The following is a 23,624-nucleotide window of genomic DNA, read 5'->3' on the forward strand; positions in this document are numbered from 1 at the left end:
GAGAGGAGACTGCGTGAATCAGGCTTACATTGTCAAATTGCTGCAAAGAAACCACTGCTAAAGGACACCAATAAGAAGAGACTTGCTTGGGCCAAGAAACACAAGCAATGGGCATTAGACTGGTGGAAATCTGTCCTTTGGTCTGATGAGTCCAAATTTGAGATTTTGTGAGACGCAGAGTAGGTGAACGGATGATCTCTTCATTTGTGGTTCCCAATGTGAAACATGGAGGAAGAGGTGTGATGGTATGGGGTTGCTTTGTCGGTGATTTATTTAGAATTCAAGGCACACTTAACCAGCATGGCTACCACAGCGTTCTGCAGTGATGCGCCATCCCATGTGGTTTGCGCTTAGTGGGATCATTTGTCTTTCAACAGGACAATGACCCAAAACACACCTCTAGGCTGTGTAAGGGCTATTTGACCAAGAAGGAAAGTGATGGAGTCCTGCATCAGATGACCTGGCCTCCACAATCACCCAATCTCAACCCAATTGAGATGGTTTAGGGTGAGTTGGACCCCAGAGTGAATGAAAAGCAGCCAACAAGTTCTCAGCATATGTGGGAACTCTTTCAAGACTGTTGAAAAATCATTCCAGGTGACTACCTAGTGAAGCTGGTTGAGAGAATTGCAAAGGATGGTTACTTTGAACAGTCAAAAATATCAAATATATTTAGATTTGTTTAACACTTTTTTGCTTATAACATGATTCCATACAGTGGGGGGGAAAGTATTTGATCCCCTGCTGATTTTGTACGTTTGCCCACTGATAAAGAAAGGATCAGTCTATAATTTTAATGGTAGGTTTATTTGAACAGTGAGAGACAGAATAACAACAAAAAAAATCCAGAAAAACGCATGTCAAAAATGTTATAAATTGAGTTGGCCCATTCCTCCTGACAGCTGGTGTAACTGAGTCAGGTTTGTAGGCCTTGCTCGCACACGCTTTTTCAGTTCTGACCACAAATTTTATATAGGATTGAGGTCAGAGCTTTGTGATGGCCACTCCAATACATCTACTTTGTGTCATACACAAAGTAGATGTCCTAACCAACTTGCCAAAACTATAGTTGGTTAACAAGAAATATGTGGAGTGGTTGAAAAATGAGTTTTAATGACTCCAATCTAAGTGTATTTAAACTTCCGACTTCAACTGTAGGTTATGACTAGATGATGGTTAGTTTAAGTGTTTTGAAACTTTGCATGTTCCCTTGAACTTCCTGCTTCAGAGAATCTTCATAGTCATTTCCTATTTCTTATTTTTATATGTGGACCTGACAGAGACAATGGAACATTTTCAATGTTTTGACAATTGAATGTTCAATATTTTGCCTTTGGAAATCAATTAAAAATCTCTAATCATTGTAATGTCATTATTTCATAATGTTTTTAATGTAAAATAAATAATCTAAAACCGTGATTTTTTTTATCGAACCAAAACCAAAGAGACATCAAAAACCACTAATTGCTCAGCATTAGATTTCTGTCACATCAGAGAGGAAGAGGAAGAGAGAGCCCAACTCGCCGGAAAATCTGTCTCCCTCCAGCAGGTGGCGTTTTTCCAAAGAAAGGATAGGCGGGAGCTAGACAGCCAGCCATGCCAATTTGTGGACAACGACTCCCATTGCCAGGGCGGTGGAGAGACATGTATCTTGTCAATGTATTCATAATCTTCGGTCACATTCACGCGGTACATTTGAAGCCATGACGCACGAATTAGCATGAATGACAGCCAACAAGACCAGCCAATCTGAGGATGATTTACGTGCTAACAGGAGCCAATAGGAGTAGATTTGGGCGTGAATGAGATGTTTTTGTCCACTAGAAAACATTTAAGAATCGTGACTCCCTGACTGGACCATACTTCACGACTAAGACCCAACGCATTTGGGATATTATTGCTTCATATTTATTCAATCTCTAGCTAGCTGAGTTATAAACCGTTCCACTATTTAGCTTGATAGGATTGAAATGCTACATTTTCGGTCTTCGGTAGTGCTCAAGAAGTTGTTTCAATCCAACCTGAAGCGCCCTTTGACAGGTATAGCCAGGAACACATCACCATCAGTCGCGTATTGCTTTAGCAGCGCCTGGACAGATGTCAGATCTGTGCCCAAAGTAAAGTGTCTCCAGCATGCGGTTGGATGGAGAGCTACGCCATACACTACCAACGTCCACGGAACTCGGAAGCTCTCCACCAAGAGCGATGACGGTTCGGCGTCACCGCCAACGGACACCAAAAATGACACCGCCACCAGCAATGAAACCGCCACCAAGGAGGCAGCTGCCGAAAAGTGAGTACCGTTAGCTAGCCGGTACAGCTGATTAAAACTATGGAATTATACTTACCGGTTGGGAGGTTCTTTACGTTCTGGACTGAGTCTAGCAAGCTAGATTGGTTTCTAATGAGCTGCAATAAATTATGCAGTCCTTATTTGTCTAGAGATGTTGTTAACCTGACCTGTGTGCCCTGACAGTTTCAGAACTGAAGAGTCAAAGAGACCCATATTACATCAGTCCTGCACACCTGTGCTGGCTTCATACAGCGTCGTTGCTTTTGGTGTTGATACAGCTAGGAGAATGCATGCAGGCCTCACACCTCATCAAATTCATCACGCAGGTTATGCATTCAATTCATTTAGAAGGTTGTGCATTCCTTTGGGATGTTATGAAATGATATTGTCTATGAAACAGCACCGTTATAATATTATTATAACAGTAATAGCCTATAATAGCATGACTTTAGAACAGTTCATATCTGCCATGAATAATTGTAAAGCCAGGTACGCGCCTTCAGGCCTTAGCCTATATCAGAAAGGGGTTTTCGTTTTTCCATCAATGACACCTGGAGGTCGGTCATCAAGCTGTGTTTTTATTGTTTGCTGCAACTCTAGAGGAAGCTCTCTCCGTCTGTTCCCTCTGTTATGAGTGTCATTGTACTTGAATACTGAACAGCCTCTCATTCTATAGTTTCTTGCAGGCTATGTAGCATGGTAACAATGGCTTGATAATAACAATTGTTGGGTGTTTCAACAACTTGTATGTTCTGGACACATCGCTACATTGGAAATCTCCATTTGAGTTGGCGTATCATGAGTATATTATCAGATAGTGAGTATTTGTTCTCGTCGTGTTAGGCCAGCTGATAAGGTAGGCTATTTATTTACTGCCCTCCTCTGCCAAAGGCAACTGTCCAATATTAGTGCTGTCCATGGTGGCAGGGACCACTTTGCTATTTAAAAAGACCTGTGTTAAGGGTAGGCTATTGAATGACCATTATGAGCAAATGATTTGATCAAATCTCCTCTCAGCCAATCTTGCAGACTTCAGAATCCTGGAAGTCTATTACCATGGAGACAGTCTCAGATCCTGCCACGGCAGACTGGGCAGAATGGTGCTTGCTGCATCAGAATGGGTAGAATGGTGTTTTGGATCTAGTGTGACAGTCATTGGGGATTTGGGAATGGGGCTGGATGTCATCTAGGGGGCTACCATTTTGTAATCATAATGGATGTGGCTTCACATAGGCTACAGTGTATTATCCTGATGACCGTCTCTTTGACAGTGGATCAGTTGCCTAGCATTTAGGCCTAGCTTTAATATGCTTGGTGGGATCTTAGGAATGGAGGGATCTTACACCCAATTTAGATGTGAAATCATTAGGCCATACCAACTAGTCTGATTGGGGTAATGTCAGTTTATTGCATAATTTCTCACTGCAAAAACATGACTCGCCTAACAATTCCCTGCTGCCAAAGCCTTCCCATCCCCTTGTGCAGCTGTCACACGTGGGAATTGCTACTATTGCCCAAGTCGGTGGATTTAAATTGAGCATCATATCAGTGTCACCAATAACTCTTTGACCCTGGGAGAGCTGGTGCAGCGAACTGTAATACTGTAGCCCCAGAGAGTCCCTCTTATGAGAAAAACAAAATAGTCACATGATAATGGGTCAGGAACTCCTGAGTTTACTCATGCATTTTACTGCAGATAGGTGTAGAGTCGGCCTAGGCTATTAATGCTGGCAGGAATAGGCACGCTCTCTCTGTCACATCCAGTCAATTTGCTTTTTCACAGAAAACAAATGCTGGTAATGATATGCCTCATTGCCCACAGCTTAGCAGGCACCCTTCTTGTTTTATCCATAGTCAATTTGCTTTCGCTGGTGTCAAACCAGCTTTAGTACATTATTGACGACAACGACATCCCCCGTCAGCTTAGGTTCAGTCACAGAAACACAAACATTAGGCCTAGTCAGTCCAAATGGGTCCTCTGCTGGAAGGTAGCCAAGGTAGGCCTATAGCTTTGTGCCTAGAGCAGAATTATCAACACACAGTCTGGTCAATTTAAAGGTTTTTCCTTTTCTGGTTTTGCCCTGGGTTGCATTGTGTTAGCGTGCTGTGCATTGTGCATTGTGCAGCTGCAGCATATTGTGGGTGAATAGAGATTGAGTCCTTCTGACTCTGCCCTGACTCAGATTGAGTTTTGTGGTTCCCTCCTGTCAACAGATTATGATTAATGCACTTCGGACCAATTTACCAGTGACATCTTGGAGGTAGTGAAACCAGGCTGATAAATTGGGTCGAATAAAAATGGTAGCCAAGATGACTCCATCAAGTTGGTTAATGTTTGTGTCAGGCGCAAACATATTCGCCAGAGTTCTGCCTTGAAGTTGCAAGCATTTAGGCCTATGACCATGTTATTACTGTCATCTCAAGAATTACAGGCTATCCCACACATGAATTAAATAATTATATTTTGCAAATATTGTTCATTTAATTTGGTCACAGTTGTAGTAGTCACGTTGCCTTGTTTTTGCATATTGAACTCAATTGAACTCCAGTGTATAAGGCTTGGCAGCTTTCCCAAGTATTAACGAGGATCAGTGACACCAAGTCATAGCCTCTGGTCTCCAGAAACTATGGCCAGGGATACCATGCTCTCTTTGCAGGAGAGCCCCAGAAGTGGGGCAGGCAGCGTGCTGTTGGAGGCCGAGGGCTAGGCTATATGGCGGGCTCCGTGCAGGGCTTCTGATGAGGCACACTCTCTACATACTGCACACAGTTGACCTCACAAAGCTGCATGGAGATACAGGTCGAGGCAGTGGAAGGGAGGGAGGGAGGGAGGCCAGCTAAGGCTGGGTGAGAATTAATTAACGGAGCATCATCAGCACCAATCCAGATGTTTCACACCTCCTAATAGCCTGTCTGTTTGGACTTCCTACTATCCTGGGGTGAGGTCAAGGGCTTGGAGACATGAAGAGAGGGTGATGTCCATATGGGCTGTTTGGAACACAACACACGTCCTCAGTTTAATGTTTTGTTTTACACTGTGCTTTGCTGGAAGGGTATAATGATTCTTCTTTTCAAATTCTGCCATGCCATGGTTTTCACTGTTGTTCTGCAGTGTTGGATGCGTCCTAAATATTGAACGTGTTAGTCCATGAATCTGTGTGTCTTGTCAGTAGGTCTATCTGCTTGATGATGATGATGATGATGATGATGATGATGATGCACTACGTCACTGAGTTTGTTCTAATGCCACTCACTTTACTCTGCGTATTTTCTCTCCTTTTTTGTTTGATCCGCTTGCTTTGCCTTGGTGTGTAAGTATATGTCTCAATTTATACATTCATTCTCGTGTAGATGTACTGTGGTGTTTCCAGGCTAAGCCTTGCGGCTGCTGAGTGCTCTCTCTTCAATTCTCTACCTCGAAGTGTCCTCAGCCTCTACAAGCGACCGTGCTTGACTTCCCCAGCCGTCCCACTGACCTGTTTGTTCCAGCGTTCCTCTCCGGCAGGCATCCAGAAATGACTCAAGAAATGGACCAAGGACCACAATCAAATAGGCCTTATCAAACCATTTGTCATGGAAATGATAAAGGATCATAGTCATTTAAGAGTAGGACTCAAACAAACAAATACGGCTTAAACAACCCCCAAACTGGAAGAGATCCTTTTAAACAACAACAAACTGAAAGATACAGTGCAGTGTCCGGAGTCTGAGTCATTCCTGGGTAGCTGATGAGGCGATTTGACCCTCTACCTCTACCAAAGTCCTTTTATCACTTTTTAGACGTTGTGACGTCTTCTTAATCGCTAGGGCAGGCTACGGAGCTGGGTTACTATAGCTCTATTGCCTGTCTGTCCCATGATGCATTGCGGGACTGACTGAGCCTGAGCTCCCACCCACCTCCCTCAGAGATCCTATTTGGTGTATGGTGGATCATGATGAAATACATACACCTCGTTTAGGCCTAACTACAGTATTCCACCTATCAATCTACCTCCAACATACTGTACTAACTCTCCTCTCCCAGAGTGAGTGGAACGGATTTGGAGCTGCTATGCATAATACCAGTCAGTAAATAGGCTAATGACTCACTTCAAGCCCCCGAGCATTAGCTCAAACTTGACACTATAATTTGTAATTGATATGCATGTATTTAAATTGACATAAAACCAACAAAGTCTACCTTATTTATGATTGAAGATCCATGCAAACAAGATATTGTCTATCATAAATTCTCTAAACTCTCCTTGAACTGTCAGACTGGTGTTTTGGAAGCAGTGTTCAAACCCTTTCCTTAAAGCTGGGGCTGTAACGTGAAAATACTCACCACCTCTCCTCTACAGTATTATAGCTAGTTAATCCCGGCCCCCTGCTGCTGTTCCCCATTGCCTTTAGAGAACCCTGACCGTTCCTCACTCTGTGTGTGTGTGTGTGTGTGTGTGTGTGTGTGTGTGTGTGTGTGTGTGTGTGTGTGTGTGTGTGTGTGTGTGTGTGTGTGTGTGTGTGTGTGTGTGTGTGTGTGTGTGTGTGTCTGTGTGTGTGTGTGTGTGTCAGGAGAAGGCAGGCAGGCATCCTGCCCAGTCTGGAGGATCTGCTCTTCTACACCATCGCCGGGGGCGCTGAAAAAATCCCGGCTCACAAATTCACCACAGTGAGTGTCAGGCCAGAGCCAAGCAGGCAGCCACATGGTTGGGCCAGTTGGATGGTAGTATGGCAATGGTGCCTGCTGTGTCATGGTTACTGCCACAGCCTTATACTGTATATCTGAATATAAGGCTTGTTACTACTCTGGCTGTACCAGGAAGCAATAGCTCACTCATGTATGGCCCCTTGCTTGCGGTGACATTAATAGAATTACATTCTTGTTAGATTAGAATTCATTCTATTTCTATGGTGAAATGTTGATCTCCCTTATTAGGCCTTATTAGTCTTGACATTTACATTGGATCCTTCAAGAAATACAGCGTAATATGCCATTAAACTGTCAAGTTCTAACCTTGTTTATAAGCATGACAGACATAATAAATGTGTTGTAAACATGTAATTAACATGATAATCGTCAGCCCCCTGACACGAGCCATGCTTTCTTGCAGGCGCTGAAAGCCACAGGGCTCCGGACCGGAGACCCCCGGCTGAAGGAATGTATGGAGAACCTGAAAGTCATCATGAAGACCACGTCAGACGGAAACCTGGACCGACACCTCTTCAAGAAGTAAGACAGTCTAGAACTGGGATGAGGAACAGACGCTAGAAGTCATGTTTATCTAGACTTCTTCAAGAAGTTCTAGAGCTGGGTTCTATAACAAGTTAGTTCCAGACCACTCTAGACCTAGAATAGAAGGCTTTAGTGGTCTTTTGATATGTCAAGCACCGGTCATCATTTAGTCATTTGTGTGCCTCCTTTATTTGAACACAGTTCATGTAGGCCATAACTTATTCAGGTTCCTTAGAAGTATTTGCTCAATGCATTTCAAGTCATGAATTATTCATAATAGTTCAGGCTTTATAAGGAAGCATGTCATAGCCTAGTCCTTTCAGATTGTCAAGGTCATATCAATCCCATTCATTTTAAAATATCCTTGTTACAAAAATAATGAATGGCAATTTGTCAAGAGACTCATCTCTACGATCACAAGAACTGTCCTTTCCAGATCAGCTGATATTTGCTTTAAAAAGATTGTTCCTGTTTACAACCCTAGGACATACCATGTGACATAGCACACATAGCCCAGTGACCGCTTGAGAAACCACTCTGTAGGCAAGCCACCCTGCAGGATACAGATCATAAGACAACACACTAGGAGCTACACAAACATGCTAGGAGGAGCTGCAGTAGCTTTGACTGGAAGCCATCTGAGAGGCAACTATTTATAGGCAAGAGAAGCCTATACAGTAAACACAGCAGTGGGCGCATACAGTAGCAGAGATAGGACAGGGTAAATAGATATCTGATTTTATACAGTAGCAGAGATAGGACAGGGTAAATAGATATCTGATTTCATACAGTAGCAGAGATAGGACAGGGTAAATAGATATCTGATTTTATACAGTAGCAGGGATAGGACAGGGTAAATAGATATCTGATTTTATACAGTAGCAGGGATAGGACAGGGTAAATAGATATCTGATTTTATACAGTAGCAGGGATAGGACAGGGTAAATAGATATCTGATTTTATACAGTAGCAGGGATAGGACAGGGTAAATAGATATCTGATTTTATACAGTAGCAGAGATAGGACAGGGTAAATAGATATCTGATTTCATACAGTAGCAGAGATAGGACAGGGTAAATAGATATCTGATTTCATACAGTAGCAGAGATAGGACAGGGTAAATAGATATCTGATTTCATACAGTAGCAGAGATAGGACAGGGTAAATTGATATCTGATTTTATACAGTAGCAGGGATAGGACAGGGTAAATAGATATCTGATTTCATACAGTAGCAGAGATAGGACAGGGTAAATAGATATCTGATTTCATACAGTAGCAGAGATAGGACAGGGTAAATAGATATCTGATTTTATACAGTAGCAGGGATAGGACAGGGTAAATAGATATCTGATTTTATACAGTAGCAGGGATAGGACAGGGGAAATAGATATCTGATGTCATATAACATCTTATACAAATCTATGAGCTAATTCCTCACAGTTATCTATTCCCTGTATCATATGTACAAAAACAAATGTAATAATATATTCCATTTAGCAGACGCTTTGATCCAAAGCGACTTGCATGCATAGAGTTTCTTATTGGTGGCCCCAGCGGGTATTGAACCCGTGACCCTGGCATTGCTAGTGCCATCCTCTTCCAACTGAAGCACACAGGACTCCTCCATGTGTTACACTAGTCATAAGGAGACTCTGGTACCTAACATATACTCCACTGTCTCCTTTTCTCGCCTAGGTGTGTCCAGAGCAACATCGTGCTGCTCACCCAGGCCTTCAGGAAGAAGTTTGTTATCCCCGACTTTGTGTCCTTCGCCTCCGAAATCGACGCGCTCTATGAGAATGCCAAAAACCTGGGAGGGGGACAGGTGGGTGAGGGAGAGGCCCCGGGGTCAGTGAGACTGCATGGTGATGGTGGTGATGATCATTTCCTGATTAAATGCCCATGGGGAATGGTAAGTGTTGATATGTTGCCTTCTGTTTTGTTGCGTAGGTGGCTGACTACATTCCCCAGCTGGCGAGGTTCAGCCCGGACCTCTGGGCCGTGTCCATATGCACTGTGGATGGACAAAGGTACAACAGCTATAATCATGTTTAACATGCAGTGAACATGTAGTAGCCTACATTTGTGTTTCTACAGTTAAGATGGAACACTTTCCATTTGGACGTACAGTATAGTGTTCCTGTCAAACTGCTTACAGCTGCATTGTGACAATGGCATACACTGTAAAGTAGCTAATTAGTTACCCTACATAATGAGACATTCATTCGTATTGTTTACATTTTCCTTTGCTTATTGCCTTTATCTCCTGGTCCTCCCCCCCACTCATCCCCTCTCTCCATCCCTTCCTCTCTCTCTCTCTCTCTCTCTCCATCCCCTTCTCCTATCCCTTCTTTAGACACACAGCGGGTGACACCAAAGTCCCGTTCTGCCTGCAGTCGTGTGTAAAGCCTCTGAAGTATGCCATCGCCGTGAACGACCACGGGACAGAGTATGTGCACCGTTTCATCGGCAAAGAGCCCAGCGGTCTGCGCTTCAACAAACTATTCCTCAACGAGGAAGGTGAGGGTCACACGTATAAAGAAATATAATACTAGAATGGCTGGTGTCGTAAAACCTACAGAGCTCCAGAATGAGATTCTGTAATTCTATGGTCGCAGGCAGCACCAGTTTGTCTGGAGCCCCCCTGCTCGCTGTTTGGCTGTTCATTTCAGACGCAGAACTGACAACAGAGGTGTTAGTTACAATGTAGTGCTGCTCAGGTGGTCCTATTTTACTTCAAACCTAGCATACCCTGTGAAAAGATTTTGTCCATTCATAGAATCATTTATATCTTGTATACATACATTGGACAATGCAGTTGTCCGGGTTGATTGAGAGAATGTAGTCCCTCTGGGTGGGTTGTCATGTGATTCAAAGCAAGGTATCCAGCCTGTGGTGCAGTCTGTTGCCATGGTACTGTTATGTAATCTTAATGAGAGGTGTTCGTGCAGCTGCATAGAACTCATTGCTCTGATTGTTGTGTTGGTTGGCAAATGATGCTATCTGAGCTCTGTAGATTGTGACTCAGGTTTAGTACAGGGTTTCAGTAAATCCCAGGTCGGTTTTGGCTTTGACGCACTCTCTCCCATTGGTCATGTTATCTAATCCGTTTATGCAAACTGCTAGCAGTGGTAGAAATGTCGTTTCTTCCTGTTTTTTTTTTTGTGTGTGATTGCATAAGAAGATTAAAAGGGTTTAGGGGAAGGGAAGGGGAAGTGGCATAACACAAGAGACCTACAGTACAGCTAGTACTGAGCTGCGAGTTCATGGCTATGTACCTCAATATCACTAGTATGGTCTTTTAGACTACAAAAGCCAGCTGTGGTGCCATCAGCATTCATTCATTATCCATCTGATTTGTTATTCTGCTCATTTCCTCACTTCAAATTCAAAGTTAAATCAACGTTACATGATCTTTGGGCATATTTGCCTCTAACATTGAATGTGTTGAGCAGTGTGTGGTGATTGTGAAGAAAATGTAACCTTGCTGTGTACGAACGTATACTCTGCCCACTGCATTTGTAAACGTGTTGTAATGTAATATACACTGATTTCCACAGATAAACCACATAACCCTATGGTTAACGCCGGCGCCATTGTGTGCACGTCCCTCCTAAAGGTAAATAACATTTCAAATTCAGATCATAACGTATGTTTTTTTTGGAGGGGGAAACATTTGTTCAAAAAAGAAATGTCGAACCGTGCCTTTGTTCAGTACAGTGGGTAGTTGTACCAATACTAGGCTACATAAAACATTCAGTCAATTCTGTACGTGCCTTGTTACCTCTGGAGTGACAAAGTAGCATTGAATTACATTTTAAATACATGAAATAACAGGGAGAGGGTAAATAACACTTCATTGTTTTAGCCAGATTACCAGCTTGCACTGTACTGTATATGGAGAAGTTAAGACTGTAGATCATCCTGCTGAAAGGGGATTTGTTTGGTGAAAGCATCAGTGAGCTGCCTGCCTCTCAGTTATGCACATAGCCCGTACAGTACACACAAGGCTGACTTTGTGTGAGACAGCACTAGCGTGTCAGACAACGTGCCTCAGATTGGTCTAACCAGCCCAGCCATATAGATAAAGCCATACATTTAATCATGGGTAAAACCGCTTTGGTATATGAATGAAAGATCAATATGTGGGTGTGTTCTGTGCGTCCATCGCCCGCTTAAATCTCATGTCTTTGACCAGGCAGAGGCAAAGCTAACCTGGCTGGCTATTGGCTGAGAGGAGTAGAACATCTTTGCTATTGGCTATTAGTCAGGAAGTGATGTTAGAAATAGCTTACTGTACGGGAGCAATGCACCCTCTGCTGCTGAAACTGTAATCAATTCTCTGTGTGTTTTATTATGAGATATTGTAGGGTAAAACGCATTCACCTCCAACGCATTGTAGGTGCCTCGCTGAAGACTAAAATCAAGAGGTGACACATACATGTACGTCGCGTGCATAAGTCTTCTGTAGTGTTGTTACTGCATAACCCAGCACCAGCCCATTTATCATATCGACGTGAGGAACTACGTTTGTTTCATACTAAACTTTCAACAGTCACATACCGTGAACTAAGCTTCGGATACAAACTCTGTTAATTGACTTCTCTTTCACCTTCATTGTATTGAGAGAAATACTACTTTTAGATTTTCTTTCTTCTTTCTCTGCAGAAACGAGGTTTCATCTCCAATAATTAGTGGCTGCAACCTACTGCAGATACTTTTTATCTTACTGTATGTAGCCAAAGCCCATATCTATAGCTCCAGGGGCTAATTCAACAGCACAACTGTCTGTCTTAGATGAAGACAGTTGTGGGCACTAGTTTACCACCTTCAAAACAAGACTAGCACTCTGTTCCATATTTCCACTTAACATGGCACAGGGACCCAGATAGATGAGGCCTGGCTACTCCTCAATCTCAACCGCAGCCAAGCCAAGTTACTGCATGAAGCCTTGAGTTTTTCTGTCTGGTTTGATTTGGGGTTGAACTCTGATGGAAAGCTGCCGTATGATTGTCCTGTCTAAGAGTTTATAGGAGTAACACCTATAAGGAATAACAACTCTGTAGTAATTAGTGTTAACAATTTATTTGATTGATACTTGTATCAGACTGTACACTATGTACTCAATATGGTACATAGTACAGTACACAAAATATTACACCTAGTGATATACAGATGTAGGATCTTCATTTGAGCCAGTCTGCTACAGCAGGAAAATAATCCTGCAGCGACAGGAAATGTGAATTATTATGTGAATTTTAATTAATGGCCATTTTTTGTAGGGGTTGATACATTTTTTGTTCTGGCAAATCAAGTCTTGACATTTTAAAGTGGAGATTACGAACCTTAGACACCTTTTTAAACCTTTAATACACTCCAAGTTTGCATTTTTCCTGCTGTGAGTGATAAAAGTAAGATCCTACATCTGTAGCCTATTAGTAATTTGGTTATTTGGATGGCAGTCATTTGACTTGACAGGGTAATGATGTGGTATCTTTCTACTTAAATCTTCATTATAACCTTAAACCAATCACTGTATAGGTTGCTAATGGTGAGCTCAATAATCAATCCACTGATTGGATGCCCGCACATTCTAATTCTAATCTAATGTATTCAGTAATATAGACCAGATCTGTCTCTCAAAATGTGGTTCCCGTATGGTAAATCGGGGACTAAACTATGGGAACGTTGTAATGTATTTTTGAAGCCTCGTTTGTGGTTTATTTGTTGTTGCATATTTTACAGCATTAAGATCTGTGGGAAATTATGACCACTGCCACAGGTCAATGACGTTGGTAATTTTTTTACTTAAATTATTTTCCCTATTGAACAACATATTGGATTTGTTATAATAAGCTACAGTTGTAGTAGTTGTTATTTGTCACCTGCATTTTACAAACGGTTTACAAACTGCTTATAACCTGGATAATAAACAGAAAGGCAACAAAAAAAACATGCTTTTCAAAATCATGATAGTACAAACATGCCATTTTGTTTTTAGATGATCGATTATTTGTGTTTTATTGTTTGAATGTATTTAACTGGTTTATTTGCACTATTTGTATTATTAGAGTTAAATATAAAGTTTCCTTTCTGTAGTACCTCCTCTCATCTCCTCAGCTTACACTACATATCCCAGAAGTCAGTGTGTTCCACAATATTAAGGGAGGACATCACTAATTAATCTGCACATATAGATCCATAACCTTCTACAACACACAGGATCAGCCACACACTAGCAAACATCACATCACTAACTTTCAACAGACACTCAGACACCCCTTCAGTACATAGGCTACTTGCACTACTACAGATTAACTTCACGTATACCTGTCTATGCAGAATTGCAGATATAAGGAATTGCATTTACCTGTGGTGCGTTTCATCCCCATAACAGTCTGGTAGAATGGCCTACACATTGTTTTTGCTGATTGTCTTTTGGTAGATTATTTTCTCATTTGAAAACCCTTGATTCTTAAATTAGTGATTCATTTCATCTCCTTCATCTCCATCTAGCTACTTGCCCATTAGGACTAAACTTATTTTCTTTACGCTACATACTGTTTTTTTATAATAATTATTGCTAGATTTTGCAATCATATTGGTTATTTGATCTAGGAATAATTTAAATTTGTCATAAGGTATTCCCACTAGCTAGGCAATATACTGTAAATGTAATTTGATATACAGTATGTAGTCATTCATACTTATGTGATCGTCTGTTTCTCTTTTAGCAAGGGGCAAGCAACGCTGAGAAATTTGATTATGTAAGTAACGTTACCCAGTTATTTTATGTTTAGCCCGACGCTGCGCTGACTGAGATGATCGTCTTTGTTATGATGGGTACACTTTGTTATGATGGGTACACTTTGTTATGATGGGTACACTTTGTTATGATGGGTACACTTTGTTATGATGGGTACACTTTGTTATGATGGGTACACTTTGTTATGATGGGTACACTTTGCTATGATGGGTACACTTTGTGACCTGTTGGACTTTGTATTGCAGGTCATGAACTTCATGAACAAGCTGGCAGGAAACGAGTATGTGGGTTTCAGCAATGCCACGTGAGTTGTCAAGACGAAGACCTGGGGTTGTGGTTTGGTTCAGCACCTTGGCTCACCACCATTGGCCAGGTGCCATGCCTTAGTTATTCATCAGGGTTGTTTTCATCACGAGCATTTTTAGAAGGATTATCAGTTTCGGTCAGTACTTTATTCTGCTTTAGAATAACACCACAAAAACAACGACCATAGAGATACATCTTGATCTGGACTGCATCAAAAACCATATGGGAAGTAGGGGTGCTGAATTCATACAATTCACAAAAGTAGTGTACTGGGCCTTTTCTAGTCCTGTGTTAGCAGACCGATATAGCCAGCGGTTTTTTGTTTGTTGTTGTTGCACCGCCGCCCCCACCCCCAAACGACTTCCCGCGGCTATGTCAACAACACGTAGAATTGGAACCAAATTGGAATTTAACTTAGTTGAAACAGAACTCCGAATGTTCCCGTTAACTAACAACACAACTCTCTCTGCACCCAGATTCCAGTCAGAGAGGGAGTCTGGAGATCGGAACTTTGCTATTGGCTACTACCTGAAGGAGAAGAAGGTTGGCGACAGCTGAAACAAGCGCACACATTTTACATCAATCAAATGTACCTTTCCTAGATCACTGAAGACATTTTTACTAGGCATTGTCTGACTGTCAAATCAAATCACTGTTGTTTCTTTCTAGTGCTTTCCAGAGGGGACAGACATGACCTCCATTTTAGACCTCTACTTCCAGGTGAGTATTTGTATTTGGCAGCAGCTACTCTTCCTGGGGTCCAAACACGTTAAGGCACTTACATCACACATAAAGCAAAAGATAAAACAGTAATCATATAACATTATTATACCACTACATATGTACAATACAAAATGTCTAATACCACCATGCAACATTATTATAATGTATGTGTGTGCCAGTGTTTGTGCGTATGCGGGTCTGTACCTGTGTGTGTGTCTCTTCACAGACCCTGCTGTTCCATAAGGTGTCTTTTTATCCGTTTTTTAAATCTGATTCTACTGCTTGCATCAGTTACCTGATGTGGAATAGAGTTCCATGTAGTCATGGCTCTATGTATTACTGTGTGCCTCCCATAGTCTGTTCTGGACTTGGGGACTGTGAAGAGACCTCTGGTGGCATGTCTTGTGGGGTATGCATGGGTGTCAGAGCTGTACGCTAGTAGTTTAAACAGACACCTCGGTGCATTCAGCTTGTCAACACTTCTTACAAAAACAAGTAGTGATGAAGTCAATCTCTCCTCCACTTTGAGCCATGAGAGGTTTACATGCATATTATTGATGTTAGCTTTCTGTGTACATTTAAAGGCCAGCCGTGCTGCCCTGTTCTGAGCCAATTGTAATTTTCTTAAATCCCTATTTGTGGCACTTGACCACACGACTAAAAAGTAGTCCAGGTGCCTGTCGGACCTGCCTTGTTGATAATGTTATTAAGACGGCAGAGGAGGGCTTTATTATGGACAGACTTCTCCCCATCTTAGCTAATGTCGTATCAACATGTTTTGACCATGAAAGTTTACAATCCAGGGTAACTCCAAGCAGTTTAGTCACCTCAACTTTCTCAGTTTCCACATTATTCGTTACAAGATTTAGGGTTTAGTGAATGATTTGTCCCAAATACAAAGCTTATAGTTTTTGAAATATTTAGGTCTAACTTATTCCTTGCAGCCCATTCTGAAACTAACTGCAGCTCTTTGTTAAGTGTTGCAGTGATTACACTCGCTTTAGTAGCTGACGAGTATAGTGTTGAGTCATCTGTATACATAGACACACTGGTTGTGATGACAGTGTATGTATATATGGTGAATTGGTGTGGGAATCGAGTGAGCATTTTTTTTCTGAACATGGTTCAAGTTTGAAGCTGTATCATTTCAATGGGCTTAGTGGAGAAACATCCTGTTTGTGTTTTTCTCTCTCTGTCAGCTGTTATTCCCAATGGTATATTAACAGTTTTCTATTCTACTCTAGCTGTGCTCCATCGAGGTGACCTGTGAAAGTGCTAGCGTCATGGCGGCCACCCTGGCCAACGGCGGCTTCTGTCCAATCACAGGCGAGCGCGTGCTGGGCCCGGAGGCGGTACGGAACACCCTGAGCCTCATGCACTCGTGCGGCATGTACGACTTCTCGGGACAGTTTGCGTTCCACGTGAGTCTCCCAAGTTCCTTCCTTCAATACTTGTATTTGTTGATTTGACAGGGACCATGTACAACAGACTTTGCACCAGATTTGAGTTACAATTCTCATTTCTAGTCCCCTTATTTTCCTAGACCCCCCCCTAGTTTAGCATTGTTTCCTACTGTCTCTTTGGCCTACTGCTCTTTGTCGTTGTTCCCACTGTGTCTCCAATCTGCCACTGTTTAAGCATTACACATTACACTGCATTAAGTCTTCCAACTCCATGATGTTTTGTCCATCCACTGCTGTTCATTTATTGCTGTAATGTTTTGACACTGTTGTCTGCACTCCCTGTTAACCTCTTCCTCTATGCTGTCTGGCAGGTTGGACTTCCAGCTAAGTCAGGCGTGGCAGGGGGCATCTTGCTGGTGGTGCCCAACGTCATGGGTATCATGTGCTGGTCCCCGCCACTGGACAAGCTGGGTAACAGTGTACGAGGAATCCAGTTCTGCACGGTACGAGAAACTGACAGTTTTCACTCTGTTGTCGCTCTGTCAGTGATCTAATTGATTGATTGATTGATTGATTGATTGATTGATTGATTGATTGATTAGAAAAGCAGCAGAAAGCCTGACAGGGATTGCTCTGTTCCAGGATCTGGTGTCCCTTTGCAACTTCCACAACTACGACAACCTGAAGCACTTTGTCAAGAAGCTGGATCCTCGCAGGGAGGGCGGAGACCAGAGGGTGAGCCTCTCGCTCCTTCTCCTCTCTTTTTCTACTTCCCTACGTTCACCAAGGTGCCTCCATGTACATGTAGTCGATGTATTCCCTTGAAAAGGCTGTCGTTGGACTGAGTGTTTTTTTTTAAAGCAACAGTGCCATCCACTGGAAGATACTGATAGTGCTAAAGGAAAGTGGTTGACGTGCAAACTGACTGCCTCTCTGTTGTCTTTCAGGTGAAGTCGGTCATCAATCTTCTCTTTGCTGCGTACACTGGCGATGTGTCTGCACTGAGGAGGTACACAGCACTGCATTATCTCCATGTTGGCCAATAAGGCCTTGAAAATAAGCTATGAAAGGAAATAGGTCATGTTTTGACATCTTTGGAGAGTAAATTCCAAATCTGTCCCGGTGTTAGACAGAGACCTAGTAAGGTTTCCCTGTGTGTCTACATGGGGAATAGAGGTGGTGTGTGCTATTTTGGCTGCTGTACTATACTCATCACTGTCCTTCTGTGGAATGTGTCCAGGTTTGCTCTGTCTTCCATGGACATGGAGCAGAGGGACTATGACTCCAGGACAGCCCTCCATGTGGCTGCAGCAGAAGGACATGTGGAGGTGGTCAAGTTCCTGTTGGAGGCATGCAGGGTCAACCCTGTTCCCAAAGATAGGTGAGCTTAGATTCAGTGGCCCCAAAGACCACCCAGTGTCTGTCAATGTAGCTAAGATCCAACGTCTCCAATGGACAAGAAGACATATTTTCAACCAGTGTAACCAGTTTTCCATCCCACTTTTTTATGAGAGTACATGTTGGATAAGAAATGTCACGACAGGCCGAATGAAAACAGCAAATTTGTCAGTAAGCTTTCCAAATGTCAACAAACCAAATAGAAGATGGGAAACTTGGAGTCACACAAGGATATGTTGTGTGGTCCTCCTGTTACGACTTGGGAAAGCATGCAGTTTATTAGGCTACAGGTGAAATAAGTTATAATGAACTTCACAGGGTGGTAAAAGGGAATGGTGAAAAGCTTGACCTACATGTATATATTACCTCAATTACCTCGACTAACCGGTGCCCCCGCGCATTGACTCTGTACTGGTACCCCCTGTATATAGCCTCGCTATTGTTATTTTACTGCTGCACTTTAATTATTGGTACTTTATTATAAAACATTTGTTTGTATTTTTCTTAAAATTGCATTGTTGGTTAAGGGCTTGTAAGTAAGCGTTTCACTGTAAAGTCTACACCTGCAGTATTCAGCGCATGTGACAAATAACATTTGATTTGATACTCCTTTCCAATAAATATCCAGGGTCTTATTCTGGTGACATGATGATCGGTGCTTGGCTGCCATTTGACAAAAAAATGATCTTGCTTTTTTTTTATGTCCATAGTAGTCTCATCATGTAGGCTATACCCACACTGTATCTGCAAAAAGAGTGGGCACATTGGCTATATAACGCAACATATTTACTAACAAAACCATCAGTAGAGTTGAAAATGCGTTGGAAACCGGTTGAACTTGTATTTGTTTATTCGATACATGGGAATTTAACAGCAAAAGACATTTTTATGTCCACTTTGTCACCACGCACAGCCTTTTATCTGCAACAAGTACATTTCATGGAAACACATTATTTATGCAGATTTGAGAATATTTGTGTGAAAATCTGTCGCCAATTGGATGGAAACCCAGCTAATGTAAAACGTGTCCATTTAAGAGCAGTGTTTCCAATGTCTCTTGTCTGTTCCATCAAGGTGGGGTAACACACCGATGGAAGAGGCAGTTCACTTTGGACACCACGACGTTGTGACCATGCTCCAGGACTACAACAACAAGTACAGTCCACCGGGGGGCGCCACTGAGGACACAGAGAAGGAGATAGCGGAGAAGAACATTGACGGCCTACTATGAGCCAACTAATACTCTTATCTATCCATAGAAATAAAATAACTAGAACGGACGTTCCCATTGAAATTATATATACACGCGATCTGAGAGGCTTGTTTCTTTCCAGTCATTCTATTTCTATGGCCCCATTAACTATCTGGAAGACTTACTGTAAGTGTGTGGTCCATTTGTCACGTCAGTGGTAGGTCACGTATACTGTTGATAATACTGTCTTGTTGATTTTGTATAAAAGTATTGTATTTCTGTCATTTGAAAGACGACAATGTGTTTAAAAAAAATATATATATATTGACCTTTGACTTTTTCCCAGATGTTTTTAGTTTTTTGGGTTGCTGTTTTCTTTCGCTTCGCTTTATTATGTCATACTGCTCACTGCGCAACTCTCCCTCAGTGTGTGACGGCACTATGTGGAATGTATTTTCCACATTTAAGTGCACAAAACATTTGTCTTTATGTACAACAGTGTGTAAAACCTGTACGTATGCATAAGATAACGTGTACATTTATGTAATGTGTGTGTATATCCCTGAAATTAATATAATATCAGAGGTAGATGGATTCAGTGTAAATACTATTTTATCTGTAGTGAAATCGAGTGACTCTCACTGGCACAGCTTTTGAAGGAAATGGGTAAAGTCCACACTCTGTGCATTAGGCTTAAGTTTGTCTCTATTGATGAGGCAGAATGCATGACATAAACTGTTCCACATGTTCACAGATCTAGGTACACTGGTTGCAAATCTGTTTGTGCTGTATATGACACTGGCTATACAGTTGGCTATTCAGGCCAGACAGATCTGGGAACAGGTTATCTATGATTTAAGACCTCCAGTCTTTTTATTTAGGCCCAGGAGCTTCATATGAATTGAAAGTATGGCATTATTTGGAATGAGTTTGGTTTTGTTGGTTTGCTATTCGATAGCTAGACATTTTTGCATATTTTTCTCCAAAATAACCAAAAATATTTTTTTAATTGATTGTTCGATAATCTTCTTTTAATTTAGAGTAGAAAGGGGGTTATTTATTTAGGTGTCAGCCAAAGCTTTTCTGTACGTTTGCTCCACCTGATAATAAAGTCTAGTCGGTGACTTAAAAAAAGAGAGGATATCACACGCGAGCCACCTCAGGAGCAATACAATACAATTCAACCAGCAGCCATGTGCTCTTTACAGACAGGTTTCCCACCTATGCTAAGTCAAATTTTAGGGCAAAACATAAAACCCTTCGAAACATTGATTTATCACTTCATGGATACAGCAGTGTCAATGGTGTTACTATTATGATTTGTCACACAAGTTTATTATTTGTCAGATATATTTTTTTACATTGATTTTATCATCAGTTATAGACAGTACATTACACTTTAACGAATGTTTTTAGTTCAGAACAACTCCACAAAGGTGGACTTTAAATCTCGCCATACTCACCCAAATGCCTCTTTTGGGTAGAGATAAAATAGTTATCCTTATGGGCCTATATGAAAGCAGAACACTAAGACAATCCTACACACAACTAATGGAGCACTTTTTATGCAGAGATACGCATATTGATTGTTTAACTGTTTAGAGTGTAAAAGTGTAAAATAGCACAAGGGTTTACTTGAAAAGTCAGGTTAGTTTGGTGAGAACTAGTCTGTATTTGTTTGTGTCATTGACTATGGGAGGGACAGCGACTACAAATCTGGTAATGACAGAGGACATTGCCATAAAAATCTCAAGCCCTACACTATTGTGCTAAAAGTACTAAGGCAACTTGTGATTTGATGAATGGATATATTTTTATTGAATAACTCATCTCAAGTGTTCAGCGTTGCTTTCATTGGATTTGACTTGACTTGGTCTTCCCAGTCCCTGTTGCACAAGAAGCCTCGTGCGTATGAGTGTTTGTTGTTCACCTGTGTAGGTGCAGGTCATCTTCAACATTAGCTAATTATTTTGAATGTACCACAGGTGTATACTGATGTCATCCGTTTGTTTGTTTTCATTCAAGTATATCTGCTTCAGCTGTGTGTTGCAGGCAATGGAGAAATATTTATTTCAATGATCAAACAATAAATAAAGATATATCTTTAAATATGGATATCTCCCTTTACTCCCACTCTATATTCTTGAATATAGGCATGAATGGCATGAATGTTACAAATGATCACCAAATTAACACCAAAGTATGGATTGTTTCCAGCACAGTGAGTACTACATGATTATTCCTCCTGTAATTTTATTTACAGCGGCAGTTTATCATTTCATATATTTAAAACTTGTGTGTGAGAGAATTGTATTGTCTGAAGAGATTGTACACAGCGTCTCCTCTCACTCTATCTTGCTCATTGCATGTGGCTGTGACCTCCTCACACCGATTGGCAGTACACCCAGAACATTGATCTGGGTTTCAAGGTCCCAGCTTTGAGGGTAGAAGCCTCGTCAGTCACATGCAGGAACCAGCGTTAATAATGAATCATGTAAATCATGCTTATATGACTTGTTTGTGTAGCAGTACATAATGACTGAAAGGGAACACCCTTTACAGAGAGTTTTCATCAAGCTCGGAATGAGTTTGTGAACCTCAAAGAGAATATGTTAGACGGTTTGTGTTCAAAGTAATTGATGACCTATTTTATGTGTCACGTGGTTATGCCCATTTATGTATATCCGGTCTTGATGTTCTCACACTATCGAGTGAGTGCTTATGTAACCTGATAGTGCTTCTGTTTAGGGTAAAGCATGTGTTTGCACTAAACCTGTCCTGGTGATTGATGTGTAGTGACCTTGTTGAACTGTGGAATGTGTTTTAACATTCGAAAGAGTAGGGCAATGTTGTAGTGAGCTTATGTCTCTGCTGTTTAGGGTTCTTGTATATGAATGTCACGTCCTGACCAGTAAAGGGGTTATTTGTTATTATAGTTAGGACAGGACGTGGCAGGGGGTATTTGTTTTATATGGTTTTGAGTGTGTGTTTATGTAGAGGGGCGTTTGATTTATGTATTCCGGGGTTTTGGTTTAGTTCTATATTGTATATTTCTATGTCGATTCTAGGGTGTTTATTTCTATGTTTAGGTATTGGGATTGGGGCCTTCAATTGGAGGCAGCTGTTTATCGTTGCCTCTGATTGAAGGTCCTATAATTAGGAGTATGTTTGTTTTGGGTATTGTGGGAGGTTGTTCTTTGCACTGCTGTATTTAGCCTGCAAGACTGTTAGTTCGTTTCTTGTTTTGCTTATTAAGTGTTCGCAAATAAAGGTAAGATGAGCACTCGACCCGCTGCGCCTTGGTCCATTTACTACGACGACCGTTACAATGAAACAGTAATTTCGGGGGGGGGGGTATTGATCAGTATAAGTAAAGAGCTGTGAACACTACGAGCGACAAGAAACCTTGAGAGATAAACCACAGAAGACTTTAAAGAAGAAAGAAATAAAACATGGCCAATTATCGTGGTATTGTGTCCACAATGGCAAAACCATCGAAGCCATTCTTTGTGAGGCCCCTGATTGTTTTAATGGTGGGGTGGATATCAGTGACGGACATATGGGTTACATTTTCCAACCGGACGATTCAACGCTGAAGATTTTCACAAACGGCTGCCTCAACACCCATTTTCAACCAAAAACTGAGTTTTTCTCCTGCGTTGCGGATGAGAGAATGGCTTAAGATAAGACTTGCTCTATGTCAGATCGAACAGGCCCTCCGTGGAACATCCCTGCCTGGGTACGCATTGGAAGAGGAAGTCTGCGGGCGAGATAATTTGAAAGCCATAAGAATCTCTTCAATGGCATATAGTACGGACTCCAAAGTGACAATTTTAGGTTGTGCCGAATTCAATAGTGTAAATGCCACCAAATCAGGTAGTTCGTATGTATTTTCAAAAGCCTGCACAGAGGTCAACTATTTTGTGCCTGTCTTTAGCTTTAGGTGGGGAGATTACTTTAAAGTCCTTGAAATGATCAAACATGTGGAAACTCTTTTCCAACATCGTGAACATTTGCGTCGATGGGCGCTTCTGTATTCAAGACAGAACATGGGCCTAAAGGCAAGACGGTTGATATATCATGGAGAAAAAAAAACATATGAAACCTGGAAGGCACTGGAGATCAAGGGGGGAAGAGACAGTGTCTGAACCGGTCTCATCTTGACGATGGGGATTTAGAGATGGATGGTGGTGGTGGTTTACAATAGATAATTCCCAATGCCTTTTTCTCTAAGAAAATAATTACTTATAAAACATGTATATGTAGGATTGTTCAATAATAATGTGTAATATGTATGCATTTCGGTACTGAAGATTTAGGAAATGTAAT

General features: G+C 41.6%; 1 protein-coding gene across 3 annotated transcripts; it reads left to right on the forward strand.

Moving 5' to 3' along the window:
- The first annotated feature begins 1,829 nt into the window (after positions 1-1,829).
- Positions 1,830-21,408, forward strand: LOC115195983 (glutaminase kidney isoform, mitochondrial). 3 transcript variants are annotated; one of them, XM_029756392.1, is made up of 17 exons: positions 1,830-2,293; positions 6,845-6,941; positions 7,384-7,502; positions 9,203-9,332; positions 9,458-9,537; positions 9,864-10,027; positions 11,068-11,126; positions 14,242-14,274; positions 14,519-14,577; positions 15,056-15,122; positions 15,249-15,299; positions 16,547-16,723; positions 17,077-17,208; positions 17,348-17,440; positions 17,653-17,714; positions 17,946-18,086; positions 19,178-21,408. In XM_029756392.1, the coding sequence occupies exons 1-17, from the start codon at positions 1,971-1,973 to the stop codon at positions 19,332-19,334; spliced, it is 1,944 nt and encodes a 647-aa protein (XP_029612252.1). In that variant the 5' UTR covers positions 1,830-1,970; the 3' UTR covers positions 19,335-21,408. The 3 variants fall into 3 exon arrangements, with proteins under 3 accessions (XP_029612252.1, XP_029612254.1, XP_029612253.1); XM_029756394.1 differs by lacking the exons at positions 1,830-2,293; positions 6,845-6,941; positions 7,384-7,502; ... (2 more) ...; positions 9,864-10,027; positions 11,068-11,126 and adding exons at positions 11,917-12,023; positions 13,253-13,302 and having other exon boundaries at positions 19,178-19,362; XM_029756393.1 differs by lacking the exons at positions 1,830-2,293; positions 6,845-6,941; positions 7,384-7,502; ... (2 more) ...; positions 9,864-10,027; positions 11,068-11,126 and adding an exon at positions 11,917-13,302 and having other exon boundaries at positions 19,178-19,362.
- The last annotated feature ends 2,216 nt before the right edge of the window (positions 21,409-23,624 follow it).

The sequence above is a fragment of the Salmo trutta genome, chromosome 6, assembly GCF_901001165.1.
Source record: "Salmo trutta chromosome 6, fSalTru1.1, whole genome shotgun sequence".
Lineage (NCBI taxonomy): Eukaryota > Metazoa > Chordata > Actinopteri > Salmoniformes > Salmonidae > Salmo > Salmo trutta.